Source organism: Falco rusticolus, chromosome 1 (genome assembly GCF_015220075.1).
Source record: "Falco rusticolus isolate bFalRus1 chromosome 1, bFalRus1.pri, whole genome shotgun sequence".
Classification (NCBI taxonomy): domain Eukaryota; kingdom Metazoa; phylum Chordata; class Aves; order Falconiformes; family Falconidae; genus Falco; species Falco rusticolus.
Genome location: NC_051187.1, coordinates 30,821,858 through 30,840,111, shown reverse-complemented (window position 1 = coordinate 30,840,111; position 18,254 = coordinate 30,821,858). Strand labels below are relative to the sequence as shown.

Sequence of the window (18,254 nt, the reverse complement as noted above, 5' to 3'; positions counted from 1 at the left end):
GCAGCCACCTTGTCACCTCCCATCTTCTACGGGATACAGCCAGCTTCTTTCAAAACTAATGAACCCCTCAGAAACTGGTCCATCCTGACCAGTGGTTGCTTGAATCATGTGTAACTTTAAGGGCACATAGCAAGGTATGGAATTAGCTTATGTGGTGAAACATTTTTAGCTTTGAAGGAAAAACTAATTCCTACTCATCATCTGCACAAGTGAAGAAAAAGGACCCTTGAACAGGTTGGAGATAATAAGTATTATTAAAAGATAGCCTTTAGCTTACGGCAGGATCCAGGGTTCAGGCATGCGCTAGCAAGTCTTCCAGCCTCAGCAGTATGTGATTTGTCCTGCAGGTCAGGAGAAAAACAGGGATTTGGCTCCAGGTGAGGCTGAGAGCCCACCACAGGCTGCCCAGGGACAGCCTGCTGCAGGGACAAGGTACCAGCTGGTGCACCAGAGCCTCAATAAGGCTTCTCCAACACCTGAGACAAAGTATCTCTCAACTCAAAGCAAGATGTGCCTTGTTTCTAGTGACAAAGTCTCTGAGAGGTCAACAGACATACCTGTAAAAGACTTGTATCAGGGTTCATATACAACCAGAAGACGACTCAAATTACAGTAACAAGTGCTACTGAAGGATCTGTGGAGGCTTGGATGGCCTCTGAAGACAGCTTCTTCAGAGAAAGGGACAAGCGAAGATGACGTGTCACTGACTCACCACTCACCTTTTTTGTTACTTTGCTTTTTTTATTTGTTTCCCATTACACAACTGCCACGAGTCCCCTACCAAGCAGGGTCTGGCCATACCGGGTTCTCTCTCCTTTGCACAGGGAATGATCCCACCCAGAACGATCTCCTGGTGCATGGGAGCCACAGGAACGGGCCCTCCAAACCCCACTTTTAGAACAGGTGCTTGCAGAAGGTGCACACAAAACTTCAAGCTGCAAAACACAGGCGTTGCTGCAAATTCCGAGAAGAGCCACGTTAAGGAACAGCAAGTTTTACATAACGCCGTCTCCTTCCCTCGCCCACCTGCACTGAGTCAGCACAGCAAGTTTTCCTCGTCTGTACTTTCCTATTTCTGCATCAACAGAAGGTTATCAAATCTCTGCAGCCACCGCAAACGGAATGTATCAAGGAACAACTGAAAAATGGATTTTCTTCCACATACTATCAGTGCTTCTGCAGTGGGACTTGTATTTCACATTGCTATTAAAGTGTTATAGATAGAAAATTGCATCAGGTCTTTTCTGCCCTCTGACTCATATTCCTAAATAACTTTGGTTGACTCATTTCTCCTAACTCATCTTGGCTGAAATCGAAGTTTTTCCTTTTAACAAATGAAAGTGGCTTTCCCCCTTCCTTCAGCTTTTCCAGGGGAAAATCCCGAATGCTTCCACTATTCCAGCCAATTGTAGGAAAGCAAAACAAAAGTGAAAGGATTCACCTGGCAAGACAGCCCACCCACCTCGATGCCACGATTACAATGTGCAGGGTCTGCTCTGAGCACACCTACCCTGTATCAGCTACATACAAAATGGACTTGCTATCTCCAGTCACCAAAAGCATCGCCAACAGATTCCCCATGAATAAAATTAGTTATCTTCTCGCAAATTTATGTTTTATGATCACCTACAGCATTTTATGTTGCCACATAAAACCCCACCATTAGTATGAAAAACAGTAACACAACTCCACCATAATTAAATGAAGCCACAACGGGGACACAACACCAAGAGAGATATGCTATTTTATTTAAAATCAGACCACAGTAGATTACAGAAAGACTTATGCAAACAAATCCACTGTATGTTTCACAACTTGCTAGGCATATAAAATTGCCCCTTTATTAGACTGTCCAGGATTACACAGAGGAACCATTCAGGTGCAGGACAACTCTACCTCCTCTGAACTCAACATTTGCCAAGTAGCTCTATATTCAGGCTAAAGGAATTGTCGGTTTGAGCTCTGTATCTAAATCATTATTCCAGTATGAGAGGGCAGAGAAGTCCCCAAAGAGGTCAAGCCTGAGGTTGAAGAAGTTGGGGCACTAAACATAATGGTTACCCATGACAGGACTGTGCCCAGGACCACCTCCTGGCATCACACGAAAGCTTATCTTCTATATAGTCCCTCCAGGGTCACTGGTGGAAAGGTGACCTGTGTGGATCAGCTGGGCTAGAACAACCAACTCTGCTTCCTCTAGGAGACAGCACTGAAGTGCAGTGAAACTCATCCTTGACTTATACTGCTCCATGCTGATCATCAAACCAACCACTTAACCACATACAACTGAGTTAGTCATAACTTACAAAACCGTGTACAAAAGACTGGCAAAAGTAACGCCATCCAAAGAGAGCATTTTCAATGCTACCAACACTCTAAAAGCCATGTTACACATCATATTTAAAAGATTTTTCTCTGCTCCAATTGCTTTGGGAAAGTATATGCTATTTGCAGCAGACATTAAAAATCCTCAAGACAACGTTATAATATATATATTTTGGCAAGCATACTTAGCCACCCCCTCTCAAGTCTCAGCTTGCCTATGGCATTTTAATCTCACTATATTATAAACAGTGCAAATTAGTACGATTCTAAACATCCTAGCCATAGCAGAATTCATTTATTAGCTATAACAGAACAGGAGAAGCTGCTGAAGGGCAACAGGTTGAAAGCACTGACACACCTCTTGCCCACCTTGTTCAGGTTAGTGTTTTGTAAAGTTTGTTTCTGAAAGGATGTAAACGGCTTTCCACAGTCATCTTTCTCCTTTACACTTAAACATTACCAGCAGTCAACAATGTATTTACAATTTGTGCGCACACACACACGATTAATGGCAAAACGTTTTCCATGAGCAGCTGGATTTCAGTTATGAGATTGCTATAACTGAAATATCATATTAGTTACATCATCTATGTTCAAACTTCTCCATCAGTGAAGGCAACTATAAGCTTACAAATAGCAGATACAGCCTTTGTTTTTTCTGAAGTATGAGGGTGATTTTTTTTTCCTAAAACAAAGTGCTCTTGAAGAGCCCTTAGAGTTAAGCAATGGCCATTCAAATGATAAAAATGCTAATATCCTAGTATTAACAATCACAAGTAGTGATCCTAAGGCACATCAGCCACATGCATATGCAATAATGCATTGTTTTGCTTTCAGACAGAAAAATTGCATTAGCTTTGTCTGTATTTAGTTTGCACAAGAGTTTGTTTCTAGATAAAGTATCCCTGAAAGGTCATGTTATCACAAAAGTTACCAAAAGACAGAAAATTTAACAAGTAGTAAAAATATTTTTGGACTATGAATACCAATAAAGTTAGATACATAAAATGCAGTGCAAATTCACAATACACTTATCTATCACCTCCATCACTTCTGAGGATTTGCAACCCTCGGAAAAAAAGTTGGCACTTGATAAGTGTAAAATATACCTGGTTGTTTTTATTAAACATTAGCAAAACTGATTTGAGAGTGTTTTAGAGTTTTTGTGTAGCAGGCTCAAAGTACAAATTTCTGTACTCAGTCACCAACCTCTGTACTCTGGTAGCCCCCAACCACTTTAATTCTTTCTAGGACACAAATCATTTCTACAGCAGACTTATGTTTAGCATTCAGGTACAACAGCTGCCATCCAAATACCAGCACTAACAGCACAGCAAAATTACTTTGAAACTAATAATTAACCATGCTTATACAAAGCTTCAGTGAGAAAATAACACCAAGAAAAGATATTACACTATTTTAAAAAAAACAACATCCTGTACCATCACTAGATTACAGAAAAAACACACTTTGCAAACAAATCCAATGCACATTGCTTCACAAAATACCCCATCTATAGAAACTTTCCAGACTTACACAGGGAGATTGGTTCAGACACCAGTAACGCTGACCAACCTTCTGCCCTTTGTCTTCAGAAGGCAAAACAAGCCAAATAACTCTATTTTCAGAATAGAGAGCTTCCTGTTACGAGCATAATTTGAGATTAGTATTTGCTAGCAACCACCACACTCCAGAGGAAATGATTAAGGGACAGTCAAGGGCCTTACGTAAACATAAAAATAAATATTCTATTCTGACTGATGCTGTTTGTAGTACAGACTTCCAAACAATGCAGTGCATTCCAGGACAATGATATGAAAATGTTTTGAAATAATGCAGGGGCTATGACAGATTCTGGACTGATCAATAATAAATTGATGGACACATTCTGCTCAAGCAAAAATTGCTAAGATTTGCCTCCCCCAATGCTAGGTTAAAACACCAGCACGTGTCTGCACCTTCGGCCTCAAGAGTCATACTAAAAATGAAGTCTGAGCTCCCCTAAAAAGCCTCCCGCTCCAGTGGCATAAGTCAATAATGGATTATGTAAGATGCAAACAGCCACCCTGGAGCTGAAAAAGCTTTTCTGTTTTGCCTGCTTGCAGAGAAACGTTAACTGCAAATTCCACAGAGATACGCATGCCAACAACTGCAAAACTAAAGGAAATGGGGAAGTTAAAAATAGTTCTGCCAAGCAAGAGATTGAGTTTGAGGCATAAAATGAAATTGTGGAGCTTCAAGTGGGCAATTACATGATGTGAAAACCCCAGTATTTGATTAAGAAAATACCCTGGCTAGATTCCTTGAATCACATGATATCAAAAGCTAAGCACCTGTGTAAAAAAAAAAAACAAAAAGAGACTTCTGTATCCAAGGTGTGGAAAAGGAAAAAAACCCAAACTGTAAGAAAGAATCTTAATAGGCAAGAAAATAAAAATGCCTGGTAGTTTCTATAAAACTCTAAACTGGCTCTATAAACAGTTTAGTTTAATTTCAAGAGACCAGGACTTTCAGGGTATCAAGCTATTTAGGAGTGGAAAGAGTGTATACTTTTATTACGAAAAGTCTGTGAAAACAACTGAAATGTAGAAATGAAACTCTTGTAACTTTTACTGTCTAAAAACCATACAACATTTTCTGACAAGAGTTTCAGCTCAGCTAGCTCTGAAAATGTTGTGCACCTGGCCACGAATGCCATTGTCTGGGCATGCTGTAAAGGATGCTGATGCTGTCCATTGCAACCTTTGCCCAGTATTCAAATATGGTTGTTACTACCCAACCACTGGCACCAATAGAGAATTCTTTAGAGACACAAATAGTTCCCCGTTTGCCACACACATCCAGCTGCGATGGGAATACATCAAAACAGACAAGGATGCTGATTTGCCATCACTAAAGAATTCGGTTTGATTCAATTTTTAATGTCAGGAAATCCACTGTACGTTGTTTCACAATTTGATGGATTTACAAAATCTAGACCCTATCATCTTCCTAGAAAAACCTTGTTGTCACTGATATTTGAAAACAAAAATAATCACATTTACCAAACGCAATGGCAAACCTCTGTGCCACAGCCCGAATTTTGTACTCCGTTGTGCAAAAAACAGAGGCTTTCCATTGCCTACATTAAGTCTCTGATGGGGAGAGAAAGGAAACAGAAGCACCAATACATGTTAGGCGCACCAAAATATTCACTGGAGGATAAAGCCAGGATGTGGTGGAAGGCGAGGTGGTCTTTGGGGAAGAGCTGGAGGATACTGTGGTACAAACTGAGATGAGTATCCTGGCTGTGGCATTTGACTTGCAGACTGAACTCCCGGTCGAGGTGGGAGAGGAGGATATGGAGCACCTGGATAAGAAAGAGCTGGTCCTGAACTCATGGCTGCAGTAAACGGAGTAGGAAAGCGTCCTGCTGGGACTGAAGAAGGTGGAGGGGGTGGTATCCGTCGGGGCACGACTGAAGGAGGAGTGTTTGCATCTGAAGTGTAGGAATCTTGAGGTGCTGGTGTTGTCTCAGGTGCTCTCAGCTGAGCCTGTGGCTGAACCTGCGGAAGTCTCTGTCCCTTCAGCACCATTTCTTGGAGCTTCTCAATCTTTACGCGTCGCAGGTGAGCCAGTTTACGCTTGCTCTGGTACTCGTCAATGAAGGAATCCAGTGGTATTTCACCATCAAGAAATTTTTCTGCCATATTCTGTCAAATATGGAACAATCTCTTAGAAAATGGCATACTGCAAGAGAATCTAAATGGCTTATATCCTAAAAATAGCATAATTTTGCCTGTGATTTTCCGGCTTGCATACGGAAGATGACTGGCATGCTACGAATTCTGAGCAGCATTTTGAGTTAGTTATTACTCAGAAGCACTGGGAGTTAAATATCATTTTTGCTTAAATTTATACTGAAAAAAACCAGCAGCAAGAACATCTGAGTCCAGCTCTGAACATTCCCCTGATCGTCAGAGATGGGAACAAATGAAGTTTAACAGCTTTCCAGATTGCCAGCTAAGCTGAATTACAGCTCAGTACTGCTTGCAGTGCCAACAGGAACACTGAGAACTCTGCAAGGCTCAGTAGAGGCAGATTATTGCTAAGCCAGGTTTAATACTCACGCTTACTTGTGGCTGTGGGTAAATGGTGTTTAATAATTAAGAGAGATGACCATACATATAATCACAAAATTCAACCTGTCCTGGGAATGTCTTTTTGTGATCACAACTCAAGGCCAATAAGCAGATTTTTTCCCTTGATACAGTTATAGAAAATGTCCTAGAGGGAAATCAGCAAACAAAACCAAACATCTCCATTATTCTGAAAACAGGCCAACCCATCAAGCACTGGTATGACAGTGAGTGGTGACCACTGGCACCTAGACAGATATGTTGACATCATAGTGGAATATTTCACTGGAAATGCTGGGAGAAAAAACAGCGCAGGCACAGTTTTTCATTAGGTTACTAATTAACATTTGTAATGGATTCATACATATACCAGGCAAACACCATTAAAAAAAAATAATTCCACATTTGTGCACTGTGAGTTTGAAGGCAATGGCAAGGGACTGAAAGGATTTGGCTTTCTTTTCTGAAAAAGAGCATCTTCTCTCAAACTTCAAAGATGTTAAGAGCAAAAAATCACTCAAAAAAAAATCCTCGCTGAAACCAAATGGCTGTTCATTGAAGTTCGCAGCAAAGACCAGATATATTCTTAAAAATATCCCTTTAATCTATTACATGTTCAACACTGCACTGCAGCTATGTACACGGGAAGTCTTTGGTAAAGGGTGTAAGTGCCAAAATTGAAGTGTACTATCATTACCTCCGTGTCTTCCTCAATTTTAGCCCCCTCTGTCTGAAGCAGCGCTAGCAGTGTCTCCAGTGAAGCATTACTGGATTGTCTGTCTGTAATGGCATGAAAAGAACAGTAAATGACAGCCAGCTGTAAGTGACTTTAACTGAAGCTACACAAAAAATACTACAGCAAGCACAAAAAATTCCTAAGGCACGTATGTACAACTAGCATACTCCGTTGATCTAGACAGGATGATCTACAGTAAGAAAATATATTAAGCAGTTCAGGAATATTGCCAGCGTGCTAAAAGCTGATATTTAATTACAATGATGTATTTATAATACTGAAAGACAAAGCATTTCAGCAAGTGCAGTATCAGATGTACAGTACTGCATGATTCAGTATGAAATCAGAAATTTAAACGCAATAGTCTGTTTATGATTAACCACTGAAAATGGAAATTATGTTTTGGTTTTTAGCAAGGTAAATGAATGTGATAATTTAGAGAAGAGTAGGTCAACAACAGGTAGGTAACCACACAGTAACAGAAAGAACCCACAGTATCTGTTACTAGGTCTAACAGACATTTATTCATTAGAATAAGTATCATAACTATAGAATAAGAACAGATACTAAACCATTAGAAGCACAGTCTACTTCAGAACTACACTAAAACGAAATGTCATTTTGTACACTAATTCACACAGCTAAAAATGAGACACCAAAACCCATGCAACAGATTTACATTCACTTAGGAAACAGCAAATTGTAACTGTCAACAGAAAATGTTACCTAGTTTTGTTTTCTTTATCTGGTATGCTTCAAAAAGAACTTGCAGCTCTCTATATTTTTCAGTCAAATTTGATTTCAAAGATTCCAACTTTGGCTGGTACAAAAGATTGCCTTCTGCCAGACTGCGGTTGCTGGCAAGAGTCATGTCCTTGATGTGTTGAACATTCTGGGCCTTGGGAAAGAAGAAAAAAAAAAAAAGTAAAATAAGTGAAATGACAGTGAAAATATTAAGCAAGATGAACAGTTATTTAGACCATATGAAAATTTCAAAACTTCTAAATAAACAACAAAAGTAAGCTCTCTGTAAGAATTAGCACTATGGTAATGGACCTGCAGCTAGTAACAATACTTTTGGAGTTTTTATGAACAGTGGGAATGTCTACTGTGCCGGTGGGTACGGTCAGCTTCAGCTGAGCTCGTTTCCCCATGATCTCTTTTTTCTGCTACACAAAATCCTTTCTCACAACCTGTATTTTTACTGCTCTACTAATATGCTATTTTACTAGTGTATAATCTAGAAGGAATAAGGTCTATGCTGCAAACAGCATGCTGAAATAATCTAAAATGACAACAGATTGTTGCAGCTCATGAGGGAAAGACTTTCAGAAGAATTGCACTGAGAATAAGGATCTCTTCTTTTAGTTTCGAGCACCTGCGAATGAATCACTTTCTAAACAGAAATTAATACTGACCTGAAGTCACTTTCCTGCACGTTCTTCCCCACATGCTGCACAGAGCTCATGAAACCATTTCCTTCTCCAAGCTGGAAATTATAATTACTTGAAGATTTTGTGATGTGGGTGAGGACTCCTAAGAATCCCTCTCCTTTGAGCCAGGGCAGAGGTGCCTGTGAATGCTCCTACTGGCAGAATAGCTTTTGTCTGACCAGAACTGGGTCACTGCTGCACCCAACTGCCTGCAAGAGGCAGACTGCGGGGCACAGCAGCGGTTACTGTGTAGGAACCAGCCTCTGGGCATTCAGGAATTCCTGCTAAGTGGCAGAGGAGTGCAGTTTATGTCACCCAAGCTTCTTCTAATTCTTGTTGCAAATTTACGTGAGGTCTGACCTGCTGGCTGTCACAGCTTTGTGAGATCAGATTTTTGCATTCACGCCCTGCTACCTGAAGGTGCTTTGTATGAATTCTTACTCATTATTTAACATACAGATGCTTCTTCATCTCCACCTCACACACCACCCTTACCATTCACCCATGATGAGCGCTGACAGATAACGCAACAGTTGTTCTTAAAAAATAACATCTTCGAATCCCAGCAGTAAGATGCAGTAAGACTGCAGGAGAATGTCATCCCTTATTAAAATGCAAAACCCAAGGACTGCATCATTACTGTTTCTTCTCCAGAATATTCTTCTCCAATTATGTTCAATCAATCCTGGATCAATGCCAAAAGCTTGATTTCCATTTTAGTCCTCCTGCTTAACATACCCTAGCCTGAAGACACTGTTCCTAAAGAACAAATGACAATTCTCACAAAACCATGATACAGCAAGATTCTAAGTTTGCTCATACGCACACACGCATGTGATTTTATCAAGACAGTCTTCACGAGCTTTGGGAAAGCTGAGCGTTTGGGGAAGTCCACCCTGGTTGTCACATTAAAGTCATTAAAATATTCAGACATCAAAAGGGAAAAAACCCAAAACCAAGGGATCTGATTTCAAGATTTTCAGTCTGAATCAACAAGTGGGATAGTTTTCCCATGGCACAACAGCCTGATTCGATGAAGCTGACTTCAAAAATCAACGAAACATTTGGTACGCTTTTTGTCACCGCCTACCTTAACATGCCCCTTCTGGCTAAACAGGGATGATACAGGCTAGAACAGACCTTTTTTACGGACAGTTGCACTGAATCTAGTGCAAACACAGAGTACAGGGCTTTCTTCCTTTCCCACTCATGGGTGGATATGGGAGAGCCACACCTCAAAAACAGGAAAAGAGAAAACCCAAACGAGCTATTTAAAAGCCCCAGAAAAGGACAGGATCAGAATTCAGGTGTTCTTGGCAGTCTGAGCACAAAACTGGGTGCATCTGGTAAAAATATTTTCCAAGGGTAGTAACAGTGTCTTTGAAAGAGATTACTTCATTCTGAAATATTTATACACTAATACGCTAATTTCAAAATTGGTTCAAGGTTAAACACATCTTTGTCCCCAGCTATTTGCTCTTCAAATACCAAAGTTTTACTCTCCTTCACCCTGTTCTTGCTAAAACAATTAAAAAAAATCAAGTCAAGGATAAAGCTGAATCCTAAATCCTGTATCAATCAAAATAAAATTCTATTCCAAACTGTGCAAATCAGAGAAACTGTACTTGCAATACTGTTTTGTCTTCAAGATTTTCACATCAAGCCTAAACAAGCTTCCAGCCCTATGCCTGTGTTCAACTTGAATCCTTTCCAAGAACAAAAAGAAAAACCTCTCTTCTCACTTTTGAATCCAATGCAAAATCATTTAAACTGGTTCCTTCCATTTGTTTCTTCTCATATGATCCAAAGCTGTTAAGAATGTTGCTTTCAGAAAGCCTAAGTCCCCCTATTTCACATTTTTTCTCCCCCAACAATTAACGGAACTAAAATACACAGGATTTAACAGCTTAATTACTGGCATCCAGCTTCTTACTGAATCACCTGCCATCACCACAAGCTTTGTTAACTAGCTGTCTTCTGAACTGCCAGCCAAAGAAGATTGTGTGCAAAAAGATTCATGGTTTCTGATGCCTCTCCTCTTTCACCATTTTAATGAGCAAACTCCCTCCTTCAAGCGACTTCAATTTGATCTGGTGATTGTATTTTCACTGCTTGTAAGGCTGATATTCTCATTTCAAAGCAGTTGCGCAGTCAGTCTAGGAAGACCAGTTTTATGAGTGAACTTTGATCTTTCTCCAGGATGAAGAACGTGTACATTTCCTCTAGAGAGCAAAAAGCCAGGGGACAGGACACACAAACCTTTTGAGAGCACAAATCCCAGGAAAAGGAACCTTTTACTGAAATCATATATAATAAAGAGGAGAAGCAAGAACTCCAGGTAAACAGATGGAATAACAGAAAAAGCTTCCTTAAGTCAGATGAAGCTTTTGTGGTGTTTTAAACGCCATTTTTAAATAACTTTCTTGCCTCAAGTATCATAATGTCTCTCAACAGGACTAGGGAGGGGAAGTAGGAAGCAAATGCATAACTTTCTACAATCATTTTCTGAATAAATTTACTTTTACATCATTTCAAATGTGGAAAGATGAATCAATATTAGCATGACATGTGTGCCTGATTCGTAAAAATAAGAAAAAGAAATCAGTATTATGAACTACCTACATCTAATGCTGAGTGACATCCTTTCCCGTCCTTAGCATCTGATATCTAGCAAGTATGGACTAATCTAAACTTAAGCAAAAGCTTTAAAAATACTTCTTTTAATACTGAAAAAAGTTATCGTGATCGCACTTCAAGTTATAGTGCCTGAAATAACCAAGATTTAGTGACTCAACTTTTTCCATGTTATAGCACTTCTAAGAAGGGCACATTTCTTCTACAGAAGTTGAAAAAACACACGATTGACACTTGAATTGACCAATAAATGTCACTTGTGAAGTCTTCACTTCCAGCATTAGTCTATGCCGAATTTCTTTAAAAAAAGGACACTTGAAGAGATGAGAAACTGAAATTGAATCTTACTCAAACCCATGAGAAGAATCAGTTCCTCAAATACAAAGTAAACGCAGGAATCACGTTTAATGAAACTTGAGCTGGTGAAGATCCATCCACCTGTTCAGGACATTTAAGTGCTTCATGTATCTGAAAAAGGTTTGAAGTCTACGGAATGAGTGAATTCTATTTCACAATAAACAGAACAAATATAATCCCAAAGCAACGCAGCTTGAATACAGTCACGATTTTACAAACCAGAATAATTTCTGGCACTGATGTTAAGGTCCGCATAATACACTTCTACAGCTGCTCCATTGCACTTGGAAGTTCATTCAATTAATCAGAAAAGCAAACACTGTGAAGTTAGGCTAAAAAGCCCTACAGAAAAACCTTTCAAAAAACATTCACTAATTTAAAGCAAAACAAAAAAGTTACAAAATCATCCAAGGGTCAAAGACACAGTACAGCATGATGAGTCTATTAAGATTACCAATGCAGCACAAAGCATGCTTTCAGCATCCATTCACAGCTTTCCACAAACCCAAGACAACATCCAAGAAAGGAATAAATTGCAACAGAAGTGATTTTATTGTCAGATGTGTTGTGCGACAAAAATGTGTATTAGCAGGGAAGTGCCACCGCATCAGATGTTCACCTGCCTACTGGAAGTGCAATGACAAAAAGTTAAAGAGACAGAAGCAAACAGCATGCGACGAGCAGAACTGCCAACAAGACTATTGAGGTCATGAACACTTCAACAAGCAGGAAACATTAATCTGAAAACAGATGAGAAATACCAGTCAGAATCACAAGACATAATGAGACACGACAATATTAAAGAGAACATAAGCTTTTTTTTTTTTTTTCTTTTAAACTGCTAAGCTCTCGCTATGCATTCTGATCGGGACAAACGAGGCAACAATACTGAGCTGCTTATAAAGGGATTTGAATGGCAGGAGGACTGCTCACCACGGAGTTGACACTCAAACCAAATTGTGCCAAGAAAATGAAGCCATGGACACACAGAAGTTATTACAGACAAGAATCGTGCTTTATGCAGCACTTCAGAACTTAAGATACTTAAAAGTGGGTTTAACAGAAATAAATTTAATCATTTTACTCAAGGATTTATTTAATAAGCACTTTTAAGAACAGGCAGCAAGAACTGCTTTGGGAATTGAGATTCTACTACTTTCATCAACTACAGCTTCATGTCATCTGACTTTCAAAAAAGGAAGAAAAATGCTGGATAAAATTAAACCAGAAGCTAGTGCTAGCTTAGCAGCATTTCCACTGTTTATCATTTACTCCACAAGAATGGTTTGCAGCAAGAGTTATTTGTGCAAAATGTCTGAGAAGCGTCACTCCTGTTCATGCAAAAGCACATCCCCAGAACTGCCTCCTGAGATGCAGTCTGAGTGACTGAAATCCCAACTACCCACAAAGTCCATCACAAGCTGCTATAATTATAAGCTTGCTTTGGCAAGCACCATGGCAAGTAGTCTCTCAGTACTTTCAAGAAAAAGTCTCTTAAGGAGCTATAAATAAAAAGAAGTTTTATGTGGCACCGTTTTAATTGCTTTATACATAGCGTACATCCACGTTAGTTTTAGGTTTCTCTGGTTTTGCTCTAGCCTTTAGCATTCCCACATTTTCTCTTTCACTTACACATAACTTGCAAATTAGGAATAAAATATGCAGTCACACTGCAGAAGTATAACGACACACATTTGGAGTGTCAAATTAACCCCTGAAACAGGAGCTGACAGGTGCAGAGTAGGAGAATAGAGACTCCTTTTACAGAAGCAGATTTAAGAGTGCTTTTCATCAAGTACTGGTGAATGATAATACACCCTCTCTAACAACATCTGTTCGGTAATAAATAATAATACATATTGCAAAGTAATTAGATTTGCTAAATTTAGGTCTTCTGGTTACATAAGTATTAGATTTATAAATGACAAAGGTTGAAAGGTAAGCTGCAATTCCTAAACGTTTACTGCAGAGGGAAGAGACACCCAGAACTGCAATTTGCACTCATCAGATACAAGCAGGTTACTCATTTGATGCTTAGCTGGATAGGGAAAAAAACCTACAGTTGTCACCAAGTCTAATGCCTACCTTTGTAACTAAATTTCATGTTTGGCAGACAAGAACATAACCACTTGCACAATGTGGTTTTAGGACAGGAGTGGGAATCCAAGAAAACTGGGCATGCATTCACAGCGTTTTAACTTGGACTTCCTGCACTGCCCGATCTTTTCAATTGGCTTTTGAGAAAAGGACAAGGCTCGAAAGCCTCTTCTGTGCATGCCAGTGTACTCCAAAATCCTGGAATGAGAGGAAGGCAATACATTTCTGACTTCTTGATTTCATATAATTAAGGTCTTGAACAGCAAATAATTTTTGGCAGTAGAACCTTAGCGGTCAGTAACACAATGTTGCACTGTTACTAAAGTGATGTTCCAGTACATAAAAAGAAAACTCATTTTCACAGACAAAATTCATTGAGCTACTACCAGTGTCGGGTCACAAGTTCTCTCATCTGTGCTGCTTAGAGTTATCACACCAAGATTGACTTTTACAAACAACGTACTTTTATTTCATGAATAAAGATTCATTATTTCATGAAGATGAATACTGTAGATGTACTACAGAGATTAACCTCAAAGGATAATTAAAAAAACCCTCCTCAATTTTAAAAGACTGGGAGTACCAGACAACTGGCTTCCTTCCTCTTTCTATCAGACAAGAAGTTCGTTGTTCAAGAGCTAAAAGCCCAGAGGCTTCGAAAACAACCTTACAGACAAAAAGCAGTATCTGAGCTCTTTGATGGCACTGTCACCACTGCCACATACCTGGGGATACAGTGTGAAGGACGCTGTATATGCCCATTACCCCAGAAAAATATGAACATGCACGTGAGCACATACAGAGAGAGATACATACACACCCACCCACAGCCATAGTGACATATACAAATCCTGCCCCAATGCCACACAGGAATACATTCCCTTTAAGGCTGGAAGGTGCCTATTTTTAGCTATTAGCAAGGAAGCCAAGTTGTTTTCCAAATCCTCCTCTTTGTGAACAAAACATTGGGTTTTGAGCTGGGTTTCCCTTGCAACAAGGGGAACAAAGGTTTTTTTGATTATGGAATCATCAGCTTTAGCCAACTTTACAACTGAAAATAAAAGTGACCTCTGAGAAGTGACTCAGGAATCGTGATGTAGTTGGCATACCACAACAATATTACAAATATAAGGACTTTGGAATAACCTAGATACGTACGGACTGACGACAGAAGACCTACAGAAGGAGCACGGAAGTCACCATGGTTCCTCCTTAAGGTTCAGGATTTCCCTCTCTCCCTCTCTTCCTGCCACATGCTTCACAGCCAAAAATCGGGTCCCGGTAGCACAAACTCAAGCAGTAAACAATTCAGCGAAGGCAAAAACTGAACGAGGAAGAAGTATTCAAGCATGGCCAATTCCTTCCAAGGTGGGTAAATGCATTTCTAGTCAAACAGACTCTAGTAAAAGCCTCCACACGCAATAAAAGAGGATTATACCAGACAGTAGCATAGCCGTATTTCCACACAGCTTGAATACCTTCAAACCTAGCCACACTTTCCAAATACCACAAAATACTCCCTCAGGCCCAGAGAACTTTACTCTACAATTTAAAAGCCTTCTGTTGCCAACTAAAGAGGAAAACCGGAGGGTCAAATTGAGAATATGGTCTAGCTCTGCAGTGAGAGAGAATCTTTTCTACTAAGGTTGTGAGGTTTTCTGTCACTTCTGACCTACAGTCTTAAACACGTATTGGCAAATAAGTAATAAAAAAGAGCCCTTCTGCTCATGTACCTTGCAAGAGGTCACACTGAAACCACCAGCAATATTGCACCCATTTATATCTTTACAAAGTTAAGCCCTTAAATACTTAGTTTTTATACTGAAGGGTACTCCGGCCCCCCAGTAAACCACAGGGCCTCTAAGATCTCTGCATGTTTTACTTATCTCAGCAGTATCTGTTTCTTCAGGAGTTTAAGTTCTCAAAAGATAAGCTCATATGAAAAACTATTATGAACGCGCCCCCCTCTCGCAAATTTATTGACACAAAGTTCAAAATACAAATTGTTGCATAATGCAGCAAGTAAATTCCCTAAGATGCCTTATTGTCTCAGCCTTCAGTGGGCCTCTTCATCTATAATACTTTGACAATTTGGTTTGAGGTGATCCACAACAATTTCCTTGGAAGTACCAAAAGGGCAGGAATCTTAGTTTGAGGGAAACCAATTACAATTGATTTTGCTTAATAAACTAAGCTTCCTTGTCAAGAATATATTGCCACATTTTTCCCCTGAAGCTTTTGTCCTCTAATTTAAAAACAAAACCAAACTCAAGAAATACAAGATCCAGACAAGCCCAGCACATTTCTTTCCTTTAAAGTTTTCATGTAAATGATTTTAAAACAAATTTAAAACCAAAACCAACCAAACTCCATAAATACAAGATCCAGACAAGTCCAGCACGTTTTTTTTTTAAAGTTTTCATGTAAATGGTTTCGTCATCTTTCTTGTTAGCTGACTACTCAATTCAGAGTCTTTCAGGCCCATCTGTGGTCAAATAAACCCAGAACAGTCTCGTATCAGAACTGTAACACAGTGTCCACTGGTATATAGAAAAAACAGTAAAGACAACCACAGCAGCAGGAAGAAAACAGGCTTCTATTTTGTTTTAATAAGCACAGATCCAAGAGGAAGGCTTAAGAGTCTGATACACTGACAAAGGCATTTCAACTCGGCAGAACAAGCGTCAGAGAGCCTGAGAGCCTTCACTGCACCCAGCACACCAACCCGGGCACACAGACATCGCTTTCATAATGCTTTGAATTAAAGTTGCGCTGAGATCGAGACCGCAAACAGGATCGACTTCACCCTGACAAAATCCTTCGTCGTGGCCAAGGCACAAAACAGGGGCTGTATTAAGGGAAAACCCGAGCCCACCTCCGGCCTGTCAGTGTCTCCTAAGTGAGGACAAACGGAGCATTTTCAGCACGGCGAGCCCTCAGCCCCCCCTGGGAAGTGCCCGGGCACAGACCCCCTGCTTGCCCAGGGCCAGCAACTAAAGGCAGAGGGGCAGGCACGGGGACAGGCAGAGGGGCAGGCAGAGGGGCACCAGCGATTCCCGCAGCACAGGGGCTCCTTATTCACCGGTCATTCCATGGCGGAGCCGTGGCCGCCGAGCGGCTTAAGCAAGGCCGGGAGGAGGGAGCCACCTGCGCCGGGGGGCGGCGGGGGGGCCGAGGCGCTCATTAACACCCCCCAAACAGGCAGCGGTAATGGAGGCGGCGGGACAACGAGCCCCGAGGACCCGCGGGGAGCCGCGGGCAGCGCCCCGGCGGGCTGAGGGGGGCGGCCCGAGGGGAGGCCGTGGCCCGGGCGCGGGGCTGGGCGGGCGCCCCTCACCTCTTCCATCTCGCGGGCCATGTCCTGTAGCTGCTCCTCGTCGTCCAGCAGCGCGCTGAGCTCCTGCAGGCTCAGCGCCTCCAGGCGCCGCACGTCCAGCGCCATCGCGGCGCGACCCGGCCCGGCCCGGCTCCCCCTGCCCCCGGCCCGGCTTCCCCCGGCCCCGGCCCCGCTCGCCTCCCGCCGCCGCCGCCGCCAACCGGAAGTGCCGCGGCCGTGTCGCCCCAGCCCGGGGTGGGCACCGCCCTCGGCGCCCCCTGCTGGGGGGGCGGGGCGGCAGCGCGGGGCGGGGCGTACCAAGGGGGCTGGGCGGCGAGGGGGGCGCTGGGGTGGTAGGCGGTACCAAAGGGCGCTGGGAGTGATGGGGGGGGTCCTGCGGCTGAGAGGAGGAGGGTGCCCGAGGTGGTGGTGGGGTGCTCCGGTGGGTGAGCCCGAGGTGGTCTGGGAGGGGCTGGGGCTGCCCACGGCGAGGCGGCCCTGGGGAGGGGAGGAGGCAGGGGGGCTATAGGGGAGCCCACCGTGAGGGCCCCTCGGGCTATAGGGGAGCCCGTGTGGGGGTCTCTGTGAAGCCCACCGTGGGGTTACAGCGTACCGGCCCCCAGGCCTGAGGCAGGGCAGGAGAAGGGCCGGGGCGGCAGTCCCCGGCCTGGGGGCAGGGGGTCGAGGGGTGCTTCCTAAAGGCGCGGGGCCTTCCTCAGCCACGGAGCCCCTCACGGAGCGTGCTTGGTCTGCCTCGCTCGTGTGACGGTGCCCGGTGCTCCAGGCCCTCCGTGTCCCGAGGGATGGCGGCTGCGGGAATAGCCGGGAGGTCAGACGGCTCGCTGGGATGGCTGGGGCTCGGCGGTTTTGTTTCATAATTAATGCCGCAGGCGTCGGACCCGCACGGTGAGCGGACGCTGTCCTGTGCCCTGCAAGACCTGGCGAGCTGCGCTCTGAGCCCTCAGTCAGCACCCAGGTACAACCGCTTACAGTGCTCCTGCCTGGAAGTGTCGTAGGCGCTCTTGTTCTCCTTTTGTTTGCAACCGCACAGCTGTAAATTAGGAAGGAAAATCAGTAGAATTATTTAACTCACGCTTCCTTACCAGGTTGGGACTTGGCTACAGTAAATCTCAAAAGGGTGACTGCATTATTGTTCTCAAGCCTAGGCTGAGTGCCTCCTTAGGTTAAAAATAGCTAAAAATCACATCTTGCCAAGCTTAGGTGCTAGGTCTTTTTGT

The 18,254-nt window shown here is 42.4% G+C and overlaps 1 protein-coding gene across 3 annotated transcripts; it reads right to left on the bottom strand.

Moving 5' to 3' along the window:
- Positions 1–1,726: 1,726 nt before the first annotated feature.
- On the bottom strand, positions 1,727–17,222 carry VPS37B (VPS37B subunit of ESCRT-I). 3 transcript variants are annotated; one of them, XM_037375417.1, is made up of 6 exons: positions 17,038–17,144; positions 13,689–13,898; positions 8,598–12,343; positions 7,906–8,077; positions 7,141–7,223; positions 1,727–6,017 (listed from the first exon to the last, which is right to left on the bottom strand). In XM_037375417.1, exons 4-6 carry the CDS (start codon positions 8,048–8,050, stop codon positions 5,517–5,519), a joined length of 729 nt encoding a protein of 242 aa, XP_037231314.1. In that variant the 5' UTR covers positions 8,051–8,077; positions 8,598–12,343; positions 13,689–13,898; positions 17,038–17,144; the 3' UTR covers positions 1,727–5,516. The 3 variants fall into 3 exon arrangements, with proteins under 3 accessions (XP_037231314.1, XP_037231315.1, XP_037231313.1); XM_037375418.1 differs by lacking the exon at positions 13,689–13,898 and having other exon boundaries at positions 17,038–17,151; XM_037375416.1 differs by lacking the exons at positions 8,598–12,343; positions 13,689–13,898 and having other exon boundaries at positions 17,038–17,222.
- Positions 17,223–18,254: the final 1,032 nt, after the last annotated feature.